The sequence below is a fragment of the Oryctolagus cuniculus genome, chromosome 7 (assembly GCF_964237555.1).
Source record: "Oryctolagus cuniculus chromosome 7, mOryCun1.1, whole genome shotgun sequence".
Lineage (NCBI taxonomy): Eukaryota > Metazoa > Chordata > Mammalia > Lagomorpha > Leporidae > Oryctolagus > Oryctolagus cuniculus.
In genome coordinates this window covers 157951052-157977160 of record NC_091438.1, presented here as the reverse complement: position 1 = coordinate 157977160, position 26109 = coordinate 157951052, and the positions used below count along the sequence as shown (strand labels likewise).

General features: G+C 43.5%; 1 protein-coding gene across 25 annotated transcripts in view; it reads left to right on the top strand.

The window, feature by feature from the left end:
* KIF1B (kinesin family member 1B) overlaps positions 1-26109 on the top strand; it is a 174369-nt gene that overhangs the window by 27641 nt on the left and 120619 nt on the right. For all 25 annotated transcript variants that reach the window (XM_070079307.1, XM_070079302.1, XM_070079299.1 and 22 more), the window contains 4 exons: positions 16296-16372; positions 17511-17690; positions 19868-19933; positions 25555-25733. In XM_070079307.1, coding sequence (XP_069935408.1) covers positions 16296-16372; positions 17511-17690; positions 19868-19933; positions 25555-25733 — 502 coding nt within the window. The remainder of the gene's footprint in view (positions 1-16295; positions 16373-17510; positions 17691-19867; positions 19934-25554; positions 25734-26109) is intronic.

Below are 26109 nucleotides of genomic sequence, written 5' to 3'. Positions count from 1 at the left end.
ATAGCACTATATCTGTATTTTTTAAATTCCTAGCAACAAAGGCAACATATTACAATATTTATTTACTTTTTTGAGAGGCAGAGATACAAAGACACAGGCAGATAGAGTAAGCTCCTATTCATTGGTTTACTCCCCCAGTACATGTAATGGCTGGGCCAGGCTGACCCAAAGCTAGGAGCTGGGAGTTCCATGATCTCTCATGTGAGTGGCAGGAACTTAATTACCTGAGCAGTCCTGCTGCCTCCCAGGCTCTTCACTAGCAGGAAGCAGGAGTTAAGAACCAGAGCCAAGTGTTGAACCCAGGTACTCTGATATGGGACGTGGGTGTCTTTTTAAAGATTTATTTTATTTTTATTTGAAAGGCAGAGTTTCAGAGAGAGGGAGAAAGAGAGAGAGCGATCTTCCATTCCTTGGTTCACTCCCCAAATGGCACAGCAGCCACGGCTAAGCCAGACTGAAGTCAAGGGTTCATTTGGGTCTCCCATGTGGGTGCAGGGGCCCAAGGACTTGGGCCATCTTCCATGCTTTCCCAAGCGCATTATCAGGGTGCTGGATTGGAAGTGGAGCAGCCAGATTCATCACTTGAACCAGCATCTGTATGGGATGCCTATGTTGCAGGTGGCAGCTTAACCGGTTACACAACAACCCTGGCCCCAGGACAGTGGGCATCCTAGCTGCCATGCTAAATGCTCGCTCCTGTGATATTCAGCCAGAGAGCACCGTGAAGGATACGTCTCCTGGTGCTTTGAGAACAAGAGGATCCTTTTGACTCTAACTACTTTTTGCAGCCATTGTTGCTCCCATGTCTCATCATTGTTTCCTTTGTTTGAAAAATACTGGAGATGGAGTTCAGGGGAAAGAATATTCTATAATTATCTTGAATATTTATTCATTTCTCAGCAAATTAGAGTAAGCATCTGGACCAGCCTTAAGGTGCTACAGGTTAAGCTGCTGCCTGCAAAGTCAGCATATCAAAAGAGTGTAACTTTGAGCCCCGGCTGCTCCACTTCTGATCCAGCTCCCTGCTTATGTGCCTGGAAGAGCAGCAGAAGATGGCCCAAGTGCTTGGACCCCTGCACCCACGTGGGAGACCCAGATGGAATTCTAGGCTCCTGGCCTCTGTCTGGCTCTTGCCTGACCATTGTGTCCATTTGGGTGTGAGCCAGGAGATGGAAGATCGGTCTCTGTCCATCTCTCTCTCTGTAACTCTGCCTTTCAAATAAATAAATAAATCTTCAGAAAAATATATCAAATACGTATCATATTTATTTCTCCTTGAGCAATTCTTTCTGACCAATAGTGTCCTTCTCACTGCTTACTTTAGGAATGGATGGTTGGGCAAAGTTCTGAAAAGAAGTTATCCACTTTGCAAAATGTTTCTCATAAGGGAGCCACCTTGATGGGGAAAGGAATAATTTTGAGATGGTGCCTCATATCTCTTACACCTTCCTAAACAGTTCTTGGCACATAATAGGTGTTCGGTAAATTGAATTTGCTTTTCGTAATTTGTCTGTCGTTTGCTGTATACAGAGTTTTTTCTTCTGAGTCAGTGTCTACTTTTTCAGACATCTGCAGGGTGAGTATTTATTTTAGTGCTTTGATTTATTTATTTATTTTTTTTTTATTTTTTTTTTATTTTTTTTTTTGACAGGCAGAGTGGACAGTGAGAGAGAGAGACAGAGAGAAAGGTCTTCCTTTGCCGTTGGTTCACCCTCCAATGGCCGCCGCGGCCGGCGCGCTGCGGCCGGCGCACCGCGCTGATCCGATGGCAGGAGCCAGGAGTCAGGTGCTTTTCCTGGTCTCCCATGGGGTGCAGGGCCCAAGCACCTGGGCCATCCTCCACTGCACTCCCGGGCCACAGCAGAGGGCTGGCCTGGAAGAGGGGCAACGGGGACAGAATCCGGCGCCCCGACCGGGACTAGAACCCGGTGTGCCGGCGCCGCTAGGCGGAGGATTAGCCTAGTGAGCCGCGGCGCCGGCCTTATTTTAGTGCTTTGAAATAGAGGAAAGCGATGCTTGGTGTCTCAGGCTCTTGTTTGAGGAGTCGCATTGTTTTGTAGCAAATAGTAGCATATTATCATTCTTCCAAGATACAACTTCTCTGACTCTTGCTGAAGAGTTATCTCTTATATTTCCCTTGGTAGCAGTTTTACTCCATTGATCTTCATAGTGTAGTACTTTTATTTAGTAAGGAAACACTAAAGGAAGGTAATTTGTCATAGAATGGCCTCTACATATCCTTGGCCCCTGTTTCAGAAAAACCTATTGAACCTATTAGTCTACTCATAGATAATATGAAACAATCCTAAAATTGAAAAATAACATGTAATATTTTTTATTCTGAAAACGTAAGCAAATTGAAGGTTGGAAAATACAAAAAGCACAGGACAAATAATTTCTCCCCTTTCTACTTGGTGAGTGGTTATGGCACATTGAGCCTTTAGGGTCTTCACTTATGAATGGAGTTGTTGCTGATGTCAGCTCAGCTGCTGCACCACGGTGTGAGGGTCCAGTGAAGTCCTGCGTGCTGCGTGGGATGGCATTCAGAAAACAGAGCTGGTGTCTGTGCGTGCTGCGTGGTTCTTTTCCACGGGAACTTAAGTTTAAAGGCAGAAATAACTGAGTCTGTCACTAAGTGAGGAGTTTGCTATTGTGTATTTGGAACTGACTTTTTATTACATTAGATAATTTAAACTTCAACTACCTAAATAAATTGTTTTCACATCAGAACAGCTAAGAGAGACGACTGGATAAAATCTTAGATGAAACTGGTGGACATCTGGCCTAGTGGGTAAGGCGCCTGCTTGGGATGCCTGCATTCCATGTTGGAGTGCCTGGGTTTGAGTCCTGGCTGTACTTCAGATTCCAGCTTCCTGCTGATTGTAGCCTGGGAAGTAGCAGGTGAGGGCTTGCACACTTAGGTCCCTGCCACCTACGTGGAGGACCTGGGTTGGGTTCCTGGCTCCTGCCTTTGGCCTGTGCCAACCTCAGCTCTCGTGAGCATTTGGGGAGTGAACCAGCAGATGGAAAATCTCTAGTTGTCTGTCTGTGTTTCTCTATCTTGGAAATAAATAAGAATAAATGAGTAAACAGTATGTAATAAATTTTCTTATGGGAAACTTGGCCTTTTTTTTTCTTTGCTCTTTTGCATCATGCTATTCTGTCCAAACCATACTTCATGCTGCCTTTCTGTGTGCTTTGTTGGCTCCTCATAGAAGGCAGCTGTGCCCAGTTTTCTTTTTTGAATGCCTTCTTTGCCACTCTCGAGATGTTCTGGAGTCCATCTGTAAAAGTCCGTGCCAGTAACACAGTGCTGATTGCTTTTGTTAGTTGCCCAGTGAAGTGTGAAATGTTGTAATGGGAGTTAGTGAAGTCCAGAGCCGGTTAGCTGGACTGTGAAGGGACTGCTACCTCCAGTGTTTCATTAGGCAAAGTAGGCATTCATAAATTTACTCTTTGGTAATGTATCAAGAAGTGTGCATTACAGTAAACTATTCTTAGTTGTATTGTCTAGAAATGAAGGCTGTCTATAGGGGGCAGGAGTAAGAAGTGAAATTAGGTTTGTTTTGTTTATACAGCAAGCACAGGCTGCCAGGTCACCATGCTTTCAGAGTTTGCAAGCTTGTCTTAAACAGAGAACAATAATAAAAACTGTGATGACTGTTAGGAAAGACTGAGGAGGAGCACCTAAATAATGAGTAATGGGGTGGGAAAGCAGGGGATACTGTCCTGTGGCGGCAGGACCGTAGGGCCAGAGTTGGCCAGAGCAGGTGTGGAGGACGCTATTTAGCTGGGCTTACTGTTCCCCTTCCACATCGTTCTGGTTGATACCAGGGAGTTCCTTTACCTGTGAATGAACTAGGAGAGGAAAATGGGTAAAGAGAAAAAAAAAGGAAAACAAAACCATGGTTAGTAATTAACAGCAAGAATAACAGCAGACCCTTACGAGCCAGGCCCAGCTGGGCCCTGTAAGATTTAGCTCACTGAATCCTCCCGGCAAGCCTGTGTGGGAGTTTTCCCATTCCACAGATGAGGAATTGAGGCAGGGAGGTGTTGGCTGAATGGCCTGGCCCACAGACCCAGGAGAGGAGATCATTAGAAAGTGGGCTCACTGCTCCAGAGCCCTGGCCCTTCACCTGTGTGCTCCACAGAGCATTTAAGTTTTACTGTGCTGTGTAGTCGTGCTGTATGTCTGAGACTGGTTTGAATTTAGCTGTTAGATTAAACTTTGTTTTGCTGTCTCTTCTTGATGGGGGAAAATTACGAAGCTAATGGTGGCTGTACTCACCAGCGTAGCCACCTTTGGGCCACCTTGATGGAAAGTGATCCAAGCCTTCTAAGTTCCTTCCTTTTAAAATCATTCAAAATTTGCTTAAGAAGAGTGGTGGTGGTGTTAATTGAGGGTTTATTTAAAGCTTATTGTATATCAAAGTGACACAGAGAGTTGTAGGGCTTCCTTTCTGTTATATTTCTTTTTATAAAATACTCTGGGGTTAACTCTGGTGAGTATTTTATAAAAAGAAATATTTTATGAGATTATGTTTTATGAGATTAGAAATCTCGGATTATGATTTTAAATGATTGGAGAACTTTATGATATAGATCTTTTGCTCAAATATGCCTTATGGCAGTATATTTTATGCTACTTAATGTATTTCCAGAAATATGTTCTTGTGAGGAAGGGAGGGCACTGCCTGTGGATTTTGATTTCTGTGGCTTTGAAAATAAATTGTATACAAAATATTTTTATTGTGTGCTGTTTTTCTTAAATTTTGGTATAGGAGGCTTTGGGAAGAAGGTGGTTGACTGAAGATGTCGCTAGGATTTTTAACAAACCCAAAACATGCTTTGTTAGAAAAGTTAATATAAACTTACAGTTGCTACACTGATGTGTTAATTATAGTTGCAGGCAAAATCTTTAGTAGTTTGCCAACAACAGTATAATTGCTACATAGAGACTCTGATATATTAGATAAACAAATTTATTTTGTAGAATAAAAACACTTAAGTATAAATCTTGTTTTGACTGCCTTCTTTTCTAGGACTAATTAAAACATTATTCCTGCATCTTTATGCCAAAGTAAAATGAGAAAGAAGGCAGAGAGAAACAGGGATAAAGTTGAGGAATGTATTTTTTTTAAAAAAGATTTGTTTGAAAGGCCGAGTTACAGAGAGGAGGAGGCAGAGAGAAAGAGAGAGAGAGAGAGAGAGGTATTCCATCACTAGTTCACTCCCCAAGTGGCTGCAACAGCTGGAGCTGAGCCGATCCGAAGCCAGGAGCCAGGAGCTTCCTCCAGGTCTCCCACGTGGGTGCAGGGGCCTAAGGACTTCATCTTCCACTGCTTTCCCAGGCCATAGCAGAGAGCTAGACAGGAAGTAGAGCAGCTGGGACTAGAACCAGCGCCCATATGCGATGCCGGCATTGCAGGCAGTGCTGGCTTTACCTGCTGTGCCACAGTGCCAGCCCCAAGGAATGTATTAAAATTTTATTTATTTATTTGAAAGAGTTACAGAGTGAGAAGGAGGGAGAGAGAGGGTGAGAAATCTTCATCAGTTGGTTCACTCCCCATGTGGCTGGGCTGGGCCAGGCCAAAGTCAGGATCCAGGAGCTTCTTCCAGGTCTCCCATATGAGTAGCAGGGGCCTAAGCACCTGGGCCATCTAATTCTGCTTTTCCCAGGCCATTAGCAGGGAGCTGGATTGGAAGTGGAGCAGCCAGGACAGGAACTGGTGCCCATGTGGGATGCTGGCACTGCAGATGGCAGCTTTACCTGCTACGCCACAATGACAGGCCACTAAAATTGAGGAATTTAACAGACTTTGTTAGGCTAATTTTAACTTGAAGCCATACCAAGAAAGAGAAGATGGCCAGTTGTGGTTCTTCAATAAACTGAGACCTTTGCAACATTCTGTGATTATTTTATAGGCATTTACGTTATCTTGGATTAGGGTTTTCAAGTCATCCTTTCTGGGAAGGATTTTGTCCTCCTCAGGCTCTGGTAACAAATGTCATCTGCTGCATGAGGAATAAGAAATTTGAAGAGGAAAGGAGAACGGTGTGAACGTCACATGGAGGAGGATAAATGAAGAACCATCTTCCCTGTGGACTTGGGAAAAAGCTGTGTTCAGATCTTTGCTGAGGCTGCCTGTCAGCCTCTGCAGGAGTCAGGAAGACAGCCTCAGAACCAGAGTGGAATTGGATGGCGACAGGACTGAGTGCACAGTCAGGGGATCAGAGATGATGGTGAAGACCAGCACATGGCCTGATCAAAGGCCGAGAGTCCTGAGGAAGGCTGTGATACTAATCATTGTTGCGGTGGTAGGAACATAGCTTCAGTGCTACTGCGAGACACGAGACACTCTTCTTTGGCTTTCTGGATTGGCTTCTTTTCTCCCAGGCCATTCTTTCTTCTTCCTCACCTCATTAGGTTCGAGTGGCATAGCAGGTAAAGCTGCTGCCTACAACGCTGGCATCCCATCTGGGTGCTGGTTCGAGTCCCAGCTGCTCCACTTCCAATTCAGCTTCCTGCTAATGGCTTGGAAAAAGCAGTGGAAGATGACCCAGGGTTTGGGCCCCTGCCACCCATGTGGGAGACTTGCAAGAAGCTCCTGGCTTCGGCCTGGCCTAGCCGTGGCTTTTGAGGCTATCTAGGGAGTGAACCAGCGGATGGAAGCTCGCTCGCTCTCTGTCTCTCCCTTTCTCTCTGTAGCTCTTTCAAATAAAAACAAATGCATCTTAAAAAAAAAAAAATTACACCAGGACTTTGTCCTCAGATCTCTTCTCTGTTTCCTTAGAAGGCAGACTCCCTAGGTGATTTAATTCCATTTCAAAGCTTTAAATTTTACTGACGTGACTCTCAGAGTCATCTCTCCAACATGGACCAACATCTCTAGACCTGTCCTCCTTGCTGGCAGCCTAATCCTGCCTGAAGGCCTAAGAAGCAAACTCAGTTTGTCATAAGCAGAGCTGTTGTTTTTCCCTCTCTGTCCAAAGTGGCCCGCCCTTCCTTCATTCTTACCCATTCTTTTTGTTGTTCAAACCTAAACTAGGGGAGTCACGCTGGCCCCTTTTCTCACAGGCTGTATCGGTAAATTCTGTATCTTGCATCTAGTTTTTTTTTTCCCCCCATTTTTACTCTAGTCTGTGTGTCAGTACCACTGTAACTGCTGGTCTCTGTGCTCTGTCCATGTTCCCATGCAGTATATCGCAGTGCTGTAACATGACACCTGAGATTGGGTAATTTATAAAGAAAATAGGCTTATTTTGCAGTTCTGGAGGCTGGAAGGCCAGGACTGGGCAGCTGCATCCTGGCTTCTGGTGAGGGCCTTACATTGTTTCCACTCATGGCGGAAAGCAGAAGGGCAAGCAGGATCCCATGGAAGACCAGCAGGAGGGCTTCTCTTCCTTTGTAGCAGCCTGCTCTTGTAGTGACTAACAGTCTGCTGAGAGCGAGAGCTCACTCCTGGGAGAGATGGAAGTGGTCTGTTAGTGAGGGTTCTGTGACAACACAAGCAGATCCTGTTAGACTTTACTTCCCCATACAGCTGCTGGGGAATAGGATTAAACATGAGCTTTGGTGGGGACAAGCCATATTCAAACTACACAGCACAGTAGCCATAGTTTGGAAATGTAGTCAGATCATGTCATGCCTCAGCCTAAAAATCCTCCACCGGCTTCCTGTAAATTTTAGAATAAAAATTCTCTGGCCGGCGCCGCGGCTCACTAGGCTAATCCTCCACCTTGCAGTGCCGGCACACCAGGTTCTAGTCCCGGTCGGGGCGCCGGATTCTGTCCCGGTTGCCCCTCTTCCAGGCCAGCTCTCTGCTATGGCCCGGGAGTGCAGTGGAGGATGGCCCAAGTGCTTGGGCCCTGCACCCCATGGGAGACCAGGAGAAGTACCTGGCTCCTGCCATTGGATCAGCACGGTGTGCCGGCCGCGGTGGCCATTGGAGGGTGAACCAATGGCAAAGGAAGACCTTTCTCTCTGTCTCTCTCTCTCACTGTCCACTCTGCCTGTCAAAAACAAACAAACAAAAAAAACAAAAAAACAAAAAAAAAAAAAAAAAAAAAAAAAAAACAACCCTAAAAATTCTCATCTTGGCCACAAGGCCTCACAGAATTTGTCCCTCAGCTGACTGTCTCATCATCATTTACCTGTCTGGCTAGACTGGTGCTCTTGCTGTTCCTTAAACTTCATTCAGGTCCTCACTCAGATATCACCTGCAGGAAGAGAGCAGCCCCACACACTTTTATCTAAAATAGCCCCCTCTGCTAGTTCCTGTGTCACCTTTTCTCTCCTAAGCCTGCTTTATTTTTCTTTCCAACATTGTATATACATTCTCTATGAGTTAATTATATGACTGTCATTAGAATATGAGCTCCAAGAGGACAGGGACTTTGTTTCGGTAGATCTTCAGGTCTTGAGTATGGTAGACACTCAGATATTTGTTAAATGATACAGTATTTCAACCATTTACTTTGTGCGAGGCCCTGGATTAAAACTTCACATGAGTCAGTCATTAATTCTTAAAGCAATCCCATAAAGTTAGGCACTATTATTATTGTGCCCATGACAATAAGAAAATTGAGGTTTGCGGAGTTTATGTGCCCATATTGTAGATGGACCTGAGATAGCATTGGATACTTAGAGTGGGGTCAGGTTGACGCCTCTGCAATATTCTGCTTCCTTCACTGATAAAATTCTTGAAAACGGTAGAAATATTTTTTAGGTCAGTTCACCTTTTGAAGATTGAGTATTAGATTGAATTATAAGACAAACTTCAGTATTGGATCAAGAGACACAATACTTTTGATGTAGGAATGGACCCTTCTTTCTGCCCTGCTCCCACAAACCACATGCTGCAACTTATGGGTTTCTGATGCCAGACACAGTTCTCAAGGAGTCATTATATTGTACAAACAGCAAGTAAGGGTCTGAGACATTCTGCACTGGTTGATGTGTTCTAGGTAATTTGTCTTTCCACATCCACTCACACTTTGCTCCAGTCTAGCCTCCATGCTCCAGGTGGGAGGCATTGCAGTCAGATGATAGACGGTGGTGTGGACCTGAGTGGTGATGGTGGTGGTGGGAAGCCATGGGGTCCTGGATATATTTTGAAAGTAGAATTCACAGGGCAGATCGGATGTGCAGTGTAAGAGAAGAGAGTCAAAGATGACTCCCAGATCATCTGTGAGGAATCGCTTGTGTGCATGGTGCAAGTCTGGAGTCCACTGGGTATCCAGAGTAACCCTAACAGAGAGAAGCCCTCAGGTGTAGGACGTGGAACAGGGGCCTTGAAAGGTGTTATTAAAGGAAATAAAGCAGTGTGAATCTACGATGCTTAGTGTAGACTATGTTCTGACTCTAGTCCTCAGAAATATGCCTGGAGTCCATTCTTTGCAAGACAAGTGGTGATTTGTCCCAGACAGAGCCTGCAAGCTAATGACTTATGACCTAGGGGTGGGTGCTATGTTTGTAACAGCTTTTATGTTGGTGAAAATATGGTTTAGCTGTTGAATGAATTCACTAATTACTATAATTTCATTCTTGTGTACATACTTTGAGAAGCAAATTAGAAGTCCTACACACTGCATTTCAGCTCAGTTGACCTTGATACAAGAACCACTGTGTGAATTACTGTCTTTCAGTAATGAGAGAATACTTCAAAAAGTTTGTGGAAACTTAAATTAGCTAAGTTTATTTTAGTATAAAATTTTCAAAAAAATTTCCTTATTTAGTTGAAAAGCAGAGTGATAGAAAGGGATAGACAAAGACGGAAGGCGACGTTCCCTCTGCTGGTTTACTCCCCAAATGGCTGCAACGACTGGGGCTGGCCCAGGCCCATGAGGGAGTCTAGAACTCCATCTGAGTCTCCTGCATGGGTGACAGGGCACCAAGCACTTGAACCATCTCTTGCTGCTCCCAGGGCATATCAGCAGGGAGCTGAATTGGAAGTGAAGTAGCTGGGAGTCAAACTGGGGCTCCAGTATGGGATTCTGACATCGTAGGCAGCAGCTTAACCCACTGTGCCACAGTTTCCAGCTGTAAAAAATGTTTGGAAGCCATGGAGCCAGTGTTGTGACATAGCAGATAAAGCTGCTGCCTGTGATGTTGGCATCCCTTATGGCTCTGGTTCATGTCCTGGCTACTCCATTTCCAGTCCAGCTCCCTGCTAATGGCCTGAGAAAAGCAGCAGAAGATGGCCCAAGTGTGTGGGCCCCTGCCACCCATGTCAGAGACCTAGAAAAAGCTCCTGGTTCTGGCTTCAGCCTGGCCCAGTCTTAGCTGTTGTGGCCATCTGGGGAGTGAACCAGTAGATGGAAGATCCCCCCCCACACTTTGTCTCTCCCTCTCTCTCTGTAACTCTTTCAAATAAAATAAATCTCAAAAAAGCTTGAAATCCGTGCATAGGTTTTTCATAATTCACGTTTCTCGTGACCTTTTTGGAGATGCCTTATATATGTGGATTTCAGAGGTTTTTTTTTTTTTTGCATCAAAATAAGCTTATCATTTAAATATATATGATATATATTTTTTATATAATTTTTTTCTTACAGTGAGCTAGCTCCCATCTGCTAGTTCACTCCCCAGATGTCTGCAACAGTGAAGGTTGGGCTGGGGCCAAAACCAGGAGTTGGCTATGCAATCTTGGTTTTCCGCATGGGTGATATGAACCCAGTTACTTGAGCTATCGCTGTGACCTCCTAGGGTCAGCATTGCCAGGAAAGTGGAGTTAGGAGCTGGAGGTGAGAATTGAACTCAGGTGCTCTGATGTAGTCCATAGTGTGTCAATTGCTAGGCTAAACACAGGCTCCCATAAGTTACCTTTTAATTCCATTTCCACAAGTTAAAAATATATATATATTTTAATTATATTTGAAAAGTAGAACAGAGGCTGGTTCATCAGGTTAAGCCACCACCTGCAATGCTGACATCCCATATCAGAGTGCAGGTTCAAGTCCTGGCTGCTCCACTTCTGATCCAGCTACCTGCTAATCTGCCTGGGAAGGTAGCAGAAGATGGCCTAAATGCCTGGCCTGCTGCCACCCACCTAGGAGACCCAAATGGAGTTCCAGGCTCTTGGCTTTGACCTGGCCCAACCCTTGTAGCCATTTGGAGAGACAACCAGGATGGAAGATTTCTTTCTCTCTGTCTCTCCCTCTCTTTCTGTCATTCTGCCTTTCAAATAAATAAATAGAACTCCGTGAGAGAGAGAGGGAGAGAGAGCGAGTGAGCTTCCATCTGATCTCGACTGCCTGCAACAGTGCTGAGGTAGGCTGGAGCCAGAAGCCTGGAACTCCATCTGGGTCTCCCATGGAGTGGCAGGGATACAAGCACATGCTATCAGCTGCTCTCTCCAGGGTGCACATAAGCAGGACACTAGATTGGAAACTGAGGTGCAACGTGACCCCTGCCTCTCCAACATAGTGTAGGCATTCCAAGCATGGCTCAACCCCTGTACCTGCCTCCTCCATGAACTTTCTGAAGTTCCCTTGTAATTCTCTCCCTCTTTTTCTGTGAAAATCAAGAAAATCTGGTATTTTATATGTATGTCATGCAGGTCTGTACTGTTTTGGTTTTTCTTCTTGTGTTCTTGAAAAATAAAATTCAAGTTGTCCGTGACCTATGGAGGACATTCAGCTGACACTTATTTGGTGAAGGACAGTGCAGAGAATAATCGTGGGATTTATGAAGTAGTAAGAGCACCACAGACTTTAGGGCACAACTGAGAAAGGACTTGCATGTGGTATGTTGACACTTGCCAAGAAATAGAATTGTTGCCTTATGCTGTAGCTTATTTCATGAGTTAGTGAACTTTTCTTGTCAGTTTTAAGACCCTAAAATATTATTATCATACCAACCAAATATTGAGAGAGTTTATGACAGAATTGATTACTTTTCTGAGAGATGGGCATTCGGCCTAGCAGTTTGCTGTGTCTGTACCACATGGTGAGTGCCTGGGCTTGAGTCTCACCTCTGCTCCAAGCTTCAGCTTCCTGTTAATGTGAACCCTGGGAGACAGGAGGTAATTGATCAAGTAGGTCTCTGCCACCCATATGAGAGGTTGATTGAGTTCCTGGCTCCCAGTTTCATTGTGGCCCACCGTCAGCCATTGCAAGCATTTGGGGAGTGAATCAACAGATGGGAGTATTCTCTGTCCATCTGTCTGTCTCTCTCAAATAAATTGTAAAAATACATTTTTGGGGGAAAATTAATGTTTTTGTAGTGCTCATTTAATTCTCTGAAATAGATGTTATCTTAATTTTAAAGAGGATACAAAATGCAGTAATATCCAAGATCATGCAAAAAACTATAATATTTTTATGTTTTATTTTATTTATTTATTTGAGAGGCAGTGAACCAGGTAGCAAGTGAGCTCCAATCTGCTGATTCATTCACCAAATGCCCACAATGGATGAGGCTGGACAGGGGCAGAGCCAGGAGCTGGGAGTGCAGTCTAGGTCTCCCAGAGTGTGGCAGGAAACCGATCACCTGAAACATGTTGCTGTGTCCTGGGGTCTGCATTGTTTAAGAAGCTGGAGTCAGGAGTTGTAGATGGGGATTGAACCCAGGTATCCAGTGGGATTTGGGCACGTTAACCTCTAAACCAAACCACCACTCTTAAACATATTTCTTAATTCTTAATGTTTAGTGTATTAAAAGACATGGATATGGAGATACTGGTGCTGGCCCTTTGTTCTAAATCCTGCACTCTATTGCATACACTACACCTTCTCCCTCCACCCCCCTCCCCTTTTCCAGTGATTGGAAATATGTTGTTTCTTGGGTTAAAGGAAACAAATTAGGTCTCAACCATTGTTAATTCAGAAGAAAAAATCCTTTGACATATGTGAAAACGTTGACTCATTGTCCTTGGAATAACAGTGGATTTTATAGACTCCAGAGAGTTCTGACAAGCTCAAATGCTGTCATTAACATTTATCTTTTTTAAAACAAATTTTTTTTCTTTACTTGAAAGAGTTACAGAGTGAGAGTAAGAGGGAGAGATTAATCAATTGATCTTCCATCTGCTGGTTTGCTTCATAGATGGCCGCAATGGCCAGGGTTGGGCCATGCTGAAGCCAGGAGCCAGAGCTTCATCTGGGTCTCCCACATGGGTAGCAGGGCCCAAGTACTTGGGCCATCTTCTGCTTTTCCTAGGTTATTAGCAAGGAATTGTATTGGAAATAGAGCATCTGGGACTCGAACCATCCCTCATATGGGATGCCAGTGTCACAGGTGTCAGCTTTACCCACTACGCCTCAGTACTGGCCTCTAACATTTATCTGTATATGACTCTTTTGTCATTTGTAAATTCTAGGATTTTAAAATTATTTATTAGGAAATAATTCATACATTCAGAGTAATACAATATGTATATAAACAGAATAAAATAAACTACTCTATAGATAAAGTTAGAGAAATTTCCAGGGACTTCTAAAGATTTCACTCATCCCACCCTCCACCCCCAAAAAGGTAGTGAGGATATTAAATTTTTATATTATTTTAAAGGATCTTAACGCTCATGTCTTTCCTTTGGGAATTGAAATCTTTTAAATATTGTGGCTAAATCTCATTTTTTTTTTTTTTTTGAGAAGTACAGTTACAGACAGTGAGAGGGAGAAACAGAGAGAAAGGTCTTCCGTCTGTTGGTTCATGCCCCAGTGGCTGCATCCATTGGAGCTGAGCCTATCTGAAGTCAGGAGCCAGGAGCTTCTTCCTGGTTTCCCACGTGGGGGCAGAGGCCCAAAGAGCTGGGCCATCCTCCGCTGCTTTCCCAGGCCACAGCAGAGAGCTGGGCTGAAGAGGAACAGCTGGGACTAGAACCAGCACCCATATGGGATGCCTGCGCTGCAGGCAGAGGATTAACCTACTGCGCCACAGCACCAGCCCCTAAATCTTATCTTGCTTGGAGAAATTGTTATATAAATAGTTCTTGAAAATTATATTTTGATTTACTTTGGATAAAATAAAAGGCTTTTGTTGATATAGGAATTACTAAAAGCCATTTCGTTTTGAATTTTTAAATTAGAAAAATGTGTTAGTTTTTGAGAAGGAAATATTGAAGAAGAGGAAAAGGATTTCATGTGAATCCAGGAAGCAAACTCATTGTAGTTTTTCATTATGGAAAAAGGAACAAAGAGGATCTGAGAACTAGCCCTTTCTTAAATTATTCTGGGCAGAATTGGTAGCTGAAAGACTGCGTGGAATATGGCTGCAAAGTTCTGCAGCAACACATGTCCAGAGGTGGGAAGGGTACTTTACCTTGGTTTTGGAGGCATGCCCTGCCTCTCCTTGTTACTGCTGAGCCACTGCCATGGGGAATCCGGCTCATGTAATATGACTCTTGGGTCTGTTTTTGTTTGTTTGTTTGTTTGTTTTTTGGTAGAGTTTGTGGGGTTTTATATCTTCTAGAAATTTTAATCCTCATAGTTCCCAATTTTAAATTGATGCAGAGTTTTAAACAATGTCTTTGAAATAATGTATTGGGGGGATAGTCATATAGATGTACAAGTACATACAAATGTGCATAAAAATGCCTTACTGCCTTTGACTTGACAATCACTGCATGTAAGGAATACATATTTAAATGATGGTATCTTGGCTGAGATTATAAGCCCTGAAACCAGAGCCAAGTTGAATCCTGGATCTTCTACTAGCTAGCTGGCTCTGCAGTCTCGGATAAGTTATTTAACCTCCCTGTGATGGTTTTCTTATCTATGACGATAAGGAAACATCTGCCTCATTAAGTGGCTGAGAGCATTAAAAATTAGAGAGTACTTAAGGCCACGAGTAAGTGCTCCATGAATGTTTGCTATTATTAAAATCTCGTATTTGCTGGCTTTTGGATAGAAGTATGTTTCTTTGCTTATATTACATTTCTGAATAGGGAGATGTTCCTTCTAGAGCCATGTCTCCTGGTCACGTGGCTATATGCCGTGTGAGCCTTATTAATACCCTGTCAGCATTTGAGGTTGGAACATAAGTGTGTAGCCGTACCCAGTGGAATCCAGCAAGAGAAAGAACTAAGCACCATAGCAACGGTTGCTATTTGTGTCCTGAGCAGCAGTTGCCCGGGACAGATTTATTTTTTAATCCTGATCTCACTGATAGCCTGGGATGTGGCTCTGCTGTTGAGAAGTGGATTGGTTGAGACGGCCAGGCTTTGAGATTTCAGGACCACATGTTACAAAGATTCTGTTCCATGTGAAATGTGAGGAGCTAAAGCTCTGTGTGTGTGAGAAAGGAGGCGATTAAGCTTTGGCACTCACAGTCGGGACCTGAAGTGTGCAGTGTGACTGGATTAATGATGCAAGAAATCACTTTTAAGTTGGGCAGCCAGAGAGGCTTCATGCTTTTTAGTCAAAAAGTAATTTTTGCTGTTTCTAACAGTCTACAGATGATTTTGCAGTTGGTGATCCCATTCAGCAGTAAAGTACATTCATGTATATTATATATATATATACACACACGTATACATATATGTGTAATAACTTACATATTTGTTACTTGGTCTGTGGATTTCAGAAATAAGACTATCTTTGCAATGAGTGCTTCATTACTAAATGTTTTTCTAAAGTAGATAGTAAGACCTTTAAAAAGACTTGTTTCAAGTAGTGATTAGATTAATTCAGTGATTCTCTTTTATTTCTGATGTATTGAGGTAGTTTAAACCTGATGAGATGCTTTAAAAACGTAATATGGGGCTGGTATTGTGGCATAGCAGGTTAAGCTCCCGGTTGCTCCACTTCTCATCCAGCTCCCTGGGAAAGGAGTGGAGGATGTGGAGCAGTGGAAGATGGCCAAGTGCTTGGGCCCTCACACCTACGTGGGAGAATGGGAAGAAGCTCCAGGCTCCTGGTTTTGCCCTGGCACAGTTCTGGCTGTTATGGCTATTTGGGGAGTGAATCAGTGGATGAAAGATTCTCTCTCTCTCTCTCTCTCTCTGTCTCTCCCCCCCCATCTCTCTTTCTCTGTAACTCTGCCTTTCAAATAAATTAGAAATAAATCTTTAAAAGAAAATAGTAATACGACCCATTTCGAAGTTTTTGGCTGTGTAAACGGAGTATTACTAGGTACATACCATCTGCTACTGGTAATATCCAGTGAATGTTTCTGGTTTGATTTTTTTTTCAAGTCTTAAGAATGCAGTTTTTGCTTTTTGATTGCTTTATTCATATTTAGCAGTAAGAATTTGCTGATTTAGATGTTTTGAGTGTGTAATAGTCTATAATGTTGAATTAAAGAAATAGAAGGAACTTGAGTTAAATAACTAAACATTTTCATCTTCTAGGTATTATTAACCCAAAGAACCCAAAGGAAGCTCCAAAATCCTTCAGCTTCGACTACTCCTACTGGTCTCACACCTCGGTGAGTGCCCTAGCGTTGGAGTGTGCTGGCTGTATACCCAGTGCCATTATGTTTCTCCATTTGTCTTTTCTCCAAGCCAGAGCAGGCCCAGGTCTTGTTTTATGAGTATGGTCTGGCATGAGTGTATTTTTTATAGAGTGAATACTATCTGAAGAAGAAGGTATTTTCCTTAATATAGTATTTTGGCTGATAGAAAGTTTATGAATAATGCATACACAGATATAAAACTGATATAGTTTTTGCTAGATTTATACTGATTTGGACATCCCTTGAGGATGTATTTGTTAGTATCTTAGGATTCTCATTATGTATATTATTGTGCCAAAATAAAGATGGCTAAGTGTGTTATTAATTTTGAATTAAATTTTGAGTAACTGGCTACAAAATTGGAGTGGCCATATGAAAAACTTTTTTTTTCTAAATTAAAGTAGGACCACACAGGTTTTGAACATTTTGAAGGGACCTGTAAGCCCACAACACAAACAGAAGATGCCCAAGCATCTAGGAAGATGGAGAGTGGGGTAGGCTAGGGCCACAGAGAAGAAAGCCTCTCTGACGCCTGCCATTGTTTCTCAACAAGGACTTGCTTCTGTTAGCAGCCATGTCTGTTCCGTGGGCTTCTGTTTCTGGTTTGCATATATTACATTTCTGAATAGGGAGATGTTCTTTCTAGACCCATGTCCCTAGATGAGGGATGTTTTAAACAACGAAGTCGTACTGTCAAGGAAAGAACCTGCAAGCTATGTTTGTCGGGAGGTAGCCACACTCGCTGGAGTGAGTTCAGCAAAACGTTTTTGTATGTGACTTGATCTTTGATCTGTTTTTCTCATTTTTCACTTAAGAAAATCTTGGAGTTCCCTGTGAATGGAAGGAGAGATACATTAAGGCCATGGAAGCTAAAATGTAGTTTTGCCAGATAAATTAGTGTGGATATTTCTATATATGGCTGACCTGGATAATTCAAATAGTGTGTGTGTTTAATGAGAGGAAGAAACTAGGTATAGGGGGAACTTTAAAAACGTGTAGTGTATTTGAAGTAACTGTTCTTATTCTAAACACTTGTTTATTATGAAAGTAATAACAGTATAGGAAAGAATATGAATAAGATGTGATTTATTTCTCTTTTTAATCTTGACAGCCTGAGGACCCCTGTTTTGCATCTCAGAATCGTGTGTACAATGACATTGGGAAGGAAATGCTCTTACATGCCTTTGAGGGCTATAATGTCTGTATTTTTGCCTATGGACAGACTGGTGCTGGGAAATCTTATACAATGATGGGTAAACAAGAAGAAAGCCAAGCTGGCATCATTCCACAGGTAAGAATAAAACAGCAGGACATGTGTGCATCATTACTCCGAATCTTAACTTGTTTTAACAATTTATTTTGACAAACATTTATTTAGGGACCATCATATGCAAGGAACAAAGATAAACAACCTGTTGTTCCTTTCCCTTAGAGGAACTTAGAATTGAGTGGAAGAGTAGACATGTCTGCCCGTGCCTTTGAAGGTGGGAAGCTTAGTGCTTTGTGAAGATTCTGCTGTGTACCCAGTGCCATTATGTTTCATATTTGGAGAAGTGGTTCCAGCTTCTCAAAGCTCTGTTCTGAATCTGGGGGACACTCACTAAGTGTTGGTGATTTGGTTTTCTTCAAGTCCCATTTATAGATCACCTCTAAAGAATTATATAATTATTTTTTTTTTTGAAGAAATTTATATATATATTTATTTGAAAGGCAGAATAGAGTGACAGGGAGAGAGGGAGATCTAGAGACAGACATATCTTCCATCTACTGGTTCACTCCCTAAATGGCTGCACCAGTCATGGCTGGGCCAGGAAAAGGCAGGAGCAAGGAACTCCATACTGGTCTCCCACATGGGTGGCAGGGGCTCAAGTACTGGGGCTAACTTCTGCCCCCTTCCCAGGAGCATTAGCAGGAAACTGGATTGGAAGCTGAGTAGCCAGGTCTTGAACCTGCATTCCAGTATGAGATGCCAGTGTTGCCGGCTGCAGCGTAACCCACTGCTGTAATGTTGGCCCTTTAATTTATTCTTTATTTCATTAAATACTATCACTTTAAACTTTCAGTCGTCTGAGATTTCTTTTTCTGAAATAAATTAGTATTGCTTCTTTAAATCTTTTATTGTTTGGGAATGGAGAAGAGTTCTGATATTTAGAAATGACTCCTTTTTAAAATAAAAGGACTGGGGTTTGCTTTTATTAATGATATTTGGGGTTAATTTTCAAGTGTTATTTTATGATATACCTAATGACATTTCTGTATTCTGAAAATATAAGGATTATAATTGTAAATTCAGCTATTAGTAAAAATGCTCAATTAATAATAAAGATTAGGAATTTTTGAGAAAAAAATTGAATATATGTATTTTTCTTTTATTAAAAATTTTATAAAGATTTATTTTATTGAATTGAAAGAATTATAGAGAAAGGTAGAGATAGAGAGAGAGGTCTTCCATCCGCTGTTCACTCCCCAAATGGCCACAATGGCTGGAGCTGCGCTGATCTGAAGCCAGGAGCCAGGAGCTTCCTCCTGGTCTCCCACGCGGGTGCAGGGGCCCAAGGACTTGGGCACTTGGGCCATCTTCTACTGCTTTCCCAGGCCACAGCAGAGAGCTGGACTGGAAGAGGAGCAGCCGGGACTAGAACCAGCACCCATATGGGATGCCAGTGCTTCGGGCCAGAGCGTTAACCCACTGCGCCACAGCACCGGCCCCTAAAAATATGTATTAAGATGGAAATGTCATAGGCTAATCCTCCATCTTGCGACGCCGGCACACCAGGTTCTAGTCCCGGTCGGGGCACCGGATTCTGTCCCGGTTGCCCTCTTCCAGGCCAGCTCTCTGCTGTGGCCAGGGAGTGCAGTGGAGGATGGCCCAAGTGCTTGGGCCCTGCACCCCATGGGAGACCAGGAGAAGCGCCTGGCTCCTGCCATCGGATCAGTGCGGTGCGCCGGCCGCAGCGCGCCAGCCATGGTGGCCATTGGAGGGTGAACCAACGGCAAGGGAAGACCTTTCTCTCTGTCTCTCTCTCTCACTGTCCACTCTTCCTGTCAAAAAAAAAAAAAAAAAAAAAAAAAGATGGAAATGTCTTTGTATATAGTAGTAGCAATAATTATTATACTAATCAGAGAAGAGATTATATAGTACTCAGGGGCCCAAGGACTTGGGTCATCTTCTACTGCTTTCCCAGGCCATAGCAGAGAGCGGGAAAGGAAGAGGAGCAGCCGGTACTAGAACTGGCGCCCATATGGGATGCCGGTGCTTCAGGCCAAGGCATTAACCAGCTGCACCACAGCACCAGCCCCATTTTTTCAAATTTCATCCGAAATATTAATTATGCCTTGGAGTTTATGGCTTTTATAATTTGAGAGGGGAGGAGGAGGAAAGGGGTCTTGCTAATTCATTTAGCACTCGTGGATATGTGGAAATTCCTTAATTTGTGCTCTTCATGCCTCTCTCGTTTGCTTCCCTAGTTATGTGAAGAACTGTTTGAGAAAATCAACGACAACTGTAATGAAGAAATGTCTTACTCTGTAGAGGTGAGTGCAGGCCTGGGTTGAAACCAGAGGCCTCTCTATTCCCTTCCCTCACATACTACTTTTAGATGGCTCCAGGTTATGACTGCTACACATCACTTAACTGTTCCCTCAATTTTGTACTGTTGGACTAAGCTTGGATTATAGTGAATATTGTTGTGATTAAGTCTTTGTAAGTTTGTGCCTTTATTTTCAGTTTCTACCTTTGTATGTATCTTGGTTGCTAATGCTTCTGAATTGCCAAATGGCCTTTTTGTAAGGTTCTTTGCTAATTAGATAAAGCAAGATTCCTTTTACGTAAATTTGAATTTCTTTATTTGTGTGGTTGACTATCTTATAAATTATGCATTTGTCTGTTTACTTTTTTTATTCATCTGTGTGAACTCTTCCCCTTTAATATTGTTAATAATGATTTTTTAGAGGCATAGGTTTTTGTTATTTTTTAAAATATTTTTATTTATTTGAAAGTCAGAGTTACACAGAGAGAGAAGGAGAGGCAGAGAGAGGGCTTCCATCTGCTAGTTCACTCCCCAGTTGGCTGCAATGGCCAGAGCTGCACCGATCCGAAGCCAGGAGCCAGGAGCTTCCTGTTCTCCCATGTGTGTGCAGGGGCCCAAGGACTTGGACCATCCTCCACTGCTTTCCCAGGCCATAGCAGAGAGCTGGATCAGAAGTGGAGCAGCTGGGACTTGAACCTGCGCCCATATGGGATCCGGCACTGCAGGCAACAGCTTTACCTGCTGTGCCACAGAGCCAGCCTGAGGCATAGGTTTTTAAAATATATATGATCAAATCTCTTGCCCCTGTTATAATTGTGTATGAGCTTGGAAAGTTACTCTCCAGCTGGTGTTCACATTGGCCCTTTCAAGAAGAGGTCTGTGGCTTACTTTATACTCATTATGTTTAACAAAACTTCCTCTCGTGTGTGTGCTTCATGAGGCTGGTGTTACACATACACATACCCTTTGTTATTCAGTTTCACATAACTGAAATTATTGGGTGGGTATTTGACTACCAGTTAAGATGCTGTAACCCTTATCAGATTGCCTGGGTTCAATACCTGGCTCTGCTCCTGACTCTAGCTTCCTGCTAACGCAGATCCTGGTAGGCAGCAGTGATGACTTGAGTAATCGGGTTCGTCCAACTGTGTGGGAGGTCTGAATTGAATTTCCAGCTCCCAGCTTTGGACCCTCGCCATTGCATTTTGGAAGTGAACCAGCAGATGGGAACACTCTCTGTTTTATCTCTCTTCGTGTCTCATAAATAATTTTTTTTTTTTTGGACAGGCAGAGTGGACAGTGAGAGAGAGAGAGAGAGAAAGGTCTTCCTTTGCCGTTGGTTCACCCTCCAGTGGCCGCTGTGGCCGGCGCACCGCACTGATCCGAAGGCAGGAGCCAGGTGCTTCTCCTGGTCTCCCATGGGGTGCAGGGCCCAAGCACTTGGGCCATCCTCCACTGCACTCCCTGGCCACAGCAGAGAGCTGGCCTGGAAGAGGGGCAACCAGGACAGAATCCGGTGCCCCGACCGGGACTAGAACCTGGTGTGCCGGCGCCGCAAGGTGGAGGATTAGCCTATTGAGCCATGGCGCCGGCCTCATAAATAATTTTTAAAAATTGTTAAAGTGTTCTACCAATATGGGCCTGTTGTTTCGAGAAATTAAGCTGCCATTCGAGCAAACTGTGGAGGTTTTTTTTTTTCTTGGTATGTGCTTGATTTTTTGTAAGACTCACACAATTCCTAATTGATTCACTTAATTTCTTTGATTTTTTTTGACCTGTAATATATTACATAAATTTATAAGTTGTTAAGAATTCTACCTTATGACTATCATACTGCAAAAGGGAATGTGTTACTCTAAGAATATTTGTGCTAAAGTGCATTTTCTGAGGGGCCAGCGCTGTGGCATAGCAGATAAAGCTGCCGCCTGTGGTGCTGGCATCCTATATGGGTGCTGGTTCAAGTCACGGCTGCTTCACTTCCAATCCATCTCTCTGCTGTGGCCTCGGAAAGCAGTGGAAGATGGCCAAGTCCTTGGGCCCCTGCACCCGCATGGGAGACCCAGAGGAATCTCCTGGCTTCGGAGCAGTGTAGCTGCAGCTGTTGTGGCCATCTGGGGAGTGAGCTAGTGGATGGAGGACCTCTCTGCCTCTGCCTCTGCCTCTGCCTCTGCCTCTCTGTAACTCTGCTTTTCAAGCAAATATGTCTTTAAAAAAAAAGAATTTTTTGGCCGGCGCTGCGGCTCACTAGGCTAATCTTCCGCCTAGCGGCGCTGGCACACCGGGTTCTAGTCCCGGTCGGGGCGCCGGATTCTGTCCCGGTTGCCCCTCTTCCAGGCCAGCTCTCTGCTGTGGCCAGGGAGTGCAGTGGAGGATGGCCCAGGTGCTTGGGCCCTGCACTTCATGGGAGACCAGGAAAAGCACCTGGCTCCTGGCTCCTGCCATCGGATCAGCGCGGCGGCCGCGGCGGCCATTGAAGGGTGAACCAACGGCAAAAGGAAGACCTTTCTCTCTATCTCTCTCTCTCACTGTCCACTCTGCCTGTCAAAAAAAAAAAAAAAAAAAAAAAAAAAAAAAAAAAAAAAGAATTTTCTGAATAGCCTGTATCATCCTGTAACTTGTTTTGAGTCAGATATAGATTCTGATTATAAGTAGTGTAAGAGGACACCGTTTTCCTTCACATTAGTCAGAGTGCACAGGCTTATTTGGAGTTCAGCATAGGTTCCTCATTGATACTTTGATTTTTATCACATTTGTGGGACCTCCCCTATTCCCCCTTTTTTTTTCTTAAAAATTTATTTGAAAGTTAGAGTTACACAGAGAAGAGAAGGAGAGGCAGAGAGAAAGAAAGAGGTCTTCCATCCTCTTGTCCCCCAGTTGGCCACAACTGCCGGAGCTGTGCCGATTAGGAGCCTCCTCCAAGTCTCCCATGTAGGCGCAGGGGCCCAGGGACTTGGGCCATCCTCCACTGCTTTCCCAGGCCATAGCAGAGAACTGGATGGCAAGTGGAGCAGCCAGAACTTGACCCGGCTCCCATATGAGATGCCAGCACTGCAGACGGTGGCTTTACAGGCTATGCCACAGCACTGGCTCCCTCATTCTCTTTTCTACTTATTCTGCTTTTTGCTGTTTCCAAGACACATGAGGTAATTCCTGCATCTGGGCATTTGCAGATTTCCATTCTGTCTTCAGTGTTCCCTGGGTATCTTTCCGACTACTGGTTTCTCACTTCTCAGTGAGGCTTTCCTGAACACCTTACTGAATGTTGTGGCTTTCCTCTACCCCAGTACTCCTTGTCCTGTTGTATTTTCTTTTTTCTATTGTACTCATCATGTTCTAACATTCTTTGTGAGATACCTAATTTTTATGTTTGCTGTTTATTGTCTGTCTCCCTTGCCAGACTCATAAGCAAGCCAGGGCAGGGATTTTGGTTTTAGTTACTGATGTCTGCCAAGCGCCTAGAAGATAATACTTTGCAGCGAATTGGATCTGCCAGGTGGGGGCCTGTAATGGTTTAGAAGTCAAAGAACTAGTGATGACTTTGGATGGATTCACGTAGTAGAGCATGCTAACCTTTACCCAGTTATTTGGGGCCTCTTGGTCTCCAAGATGATATACTGTCTTACTGGGGTTGCAGATTATATGTATAAATTTAGGAATGCAAGATTAATTAAGTGCCATCTCACTTTCCCAGATGATTTGTTCAAAATGGTATTTTTAGTCTTGTTGTTTTACTTTCATGATGGATTAGTGACTTTATCTTTCAGGGTTCTCAATTTTGTAAACTGATTTTTAAGTACAGTATAATGACACAGTGAAGTCAGACTGAAAGGAGAAGGCAATAGAAATGGAGATGTGTTTCCATTGTAGATACTCTGAAAATGTGTCTGTAGAAATTGAACGGTGAAAAATGTATATTGTGTGTTTGATTCAGAAGGGTCCAGTTCCTGAGAGAAGCAGTGTGAGGTGCCCTGCCCTGCGAGGTTTACCCTGTTTCGGAGGCTTGTTTGCTTAGAAGTCTGACTTTGAAAATACATAAGGAGTGGAGCCATCCTGCAAAGTCACATTCTTGAGTGACGCTCATGTAACTCATGTTTAGAAACCAGCATGTTAGTTTATTACTTACTCGTGAGGAATAGCCATCATCCAGACCAGAACATTCGCATTTGCAAGAGTAGTATATTGTTTTTCTGTGGATTGACTTCTAGTGGAACCTTGTTGTTGATTTGGTGATCATGGAATTCAAAGGGTGGCAGTTGATTAGATAAATTAAATGTTTAATTGCTTCAGGTTAGGAAATGATAGCCTGGGGTAGGCATTTGGCCTGATGGTTAAGTTGGGTTAAGATGCTACTTGGGATGCCCACATGCCATGTCCGAGTGCTTGGGTCTGAGGCCTGGCTCTGCTCCTGCTGATGCTTCCTATGGGCAGCGGCAGATGATGACTCAGATAGTTTTCCGTGCCACCCAAGTGGGAGACCTTACATAGGTTCCCAGCTCTTGGCTTTGGCCTGGCCCAGCCCCAGTTGTAGGCATCTGGGGTATGAAGCAGCAGATGAGATGGCCTGGCCCAGCCCCAGTTGTAGGCATTTGGGGTATGAACCAGCAGATGGGAGCTCTCAGTCTGTGTGTATGTGTGTGTGTGTGTGTGTGTGTGTGTTTGCCTCTCAAATAAAATAAATAAATAGTTAAAAAAGAAATGGTAGCCTAATGCAGCTCATCACAGTGATAGGAATGGTCCTGCTCACTGGACAAGAATTTGTTGTTTGAGGCTTCCTCTTCCCGACAAACGCTGGATTGTTCCTGCCACTATTAGTGACCAGCCATCACCCCTTCTGATGGGTGCATTGCTCCTAGTTAGAAACAGTGTGGTTAGAGAAGCATAGTCACCAGTCTGTCCTGTCCTCCATGCTTTGAAATGTTGATATTTCTTAATTTTAACTCTGGTAGAAGTCTTATTTCTAAACTCTTGGAGTCACCTATTTGTAAACCCCAGTTACTGACAAACATGTGTGTTTGAGAAAAAACTTTGATAACTGTTAGATTTCTACTAAAATATCTTTTCTGTCTAAGTGAAGTAATAGCTACTATGTGCCAGAATTTCCTAAGAAAGTCAGAAAGCTGGGTTTTTGTTTGTTTTTGTTTTTTTAGGATTTATTTATTTGAAAGAGTTAGAGAGAGGGAGAGTCTTACTGAGTCTTCAATCTGCTAGTTCACTACTCAAGTAGCTGCAACGGCCAGGGCTGAGTCAGGCTGAAGCCAGGAGCTTTTTCTGAGTCTCCCACATGGGTGGCAGGACCTCAAGCACCTGCTGCTGCTTTTCTCAAGCCATTAGCAGGGAGCTGGATTAGAAGTGGGGCAGCCAGGACATGAACTAGAGCCCATATGGACAGCTTCACCTGCTATGCCACAACATCATCCTCAGATGGCTGGGTCTTACCTGTACAGTGGGATATCTGTGTTAATAGGGTAAAAGGGCCTAGAACGTTGAATTTGTAAAGCCATCACCAGAAGGGATGATGGCTGGTCAGCAGCCTTAATTACAGGACTTTTAATAATGATTTAAAGTCTTTGCATAGTGTATGATTTCTTTTTCCAAGTCCTCCAATTGACTTTAATATGTTCCTAGGTGAGCTACATGGAAATTTACTGTGAGAGAGTACGAGATTTGCTGAATCCAAAAAACAAGGGTAATTTGCGTGTGCGTGAACACCCACTTCTTGGACCCTATGTAGAGGACCTGTCGAAGTTGGCAGTCACCTCCTACACAGACATTGCTGACCTCATGGATGCCGGGAACAAGGCAAGGTAAGGCAGGAAGTAAATTCATAACTGAGGTCTTTGGCACGTCCTGAGGCTTTTATTATTGGTTAAGGGTTTGAGGCCACATTTATAGCTAAGAGACTTTCTTTAGTTGTGGAATCCTCTGATCCTTTGGCTCTGCTAGAGAGCCAAGAGCTTTAGCATATTAAGTATCTTGCTTTTCATCAAAACAATGTACTGCCAAAACATGTTAGAACTTTGCTTAAGTTTTACTCTTAGGTCTTGATCGAATCGTGGTGAGATGTTAGTTCATGTCTGTGCGGCTATCATAGTAACTGGTTCTGGGACAAAGGAGCACCTAATAAATACTAACAGTTAAGTGCTTCCGTGGTTTCTAAAGGGATTGCTGGAGTTTGGAAAA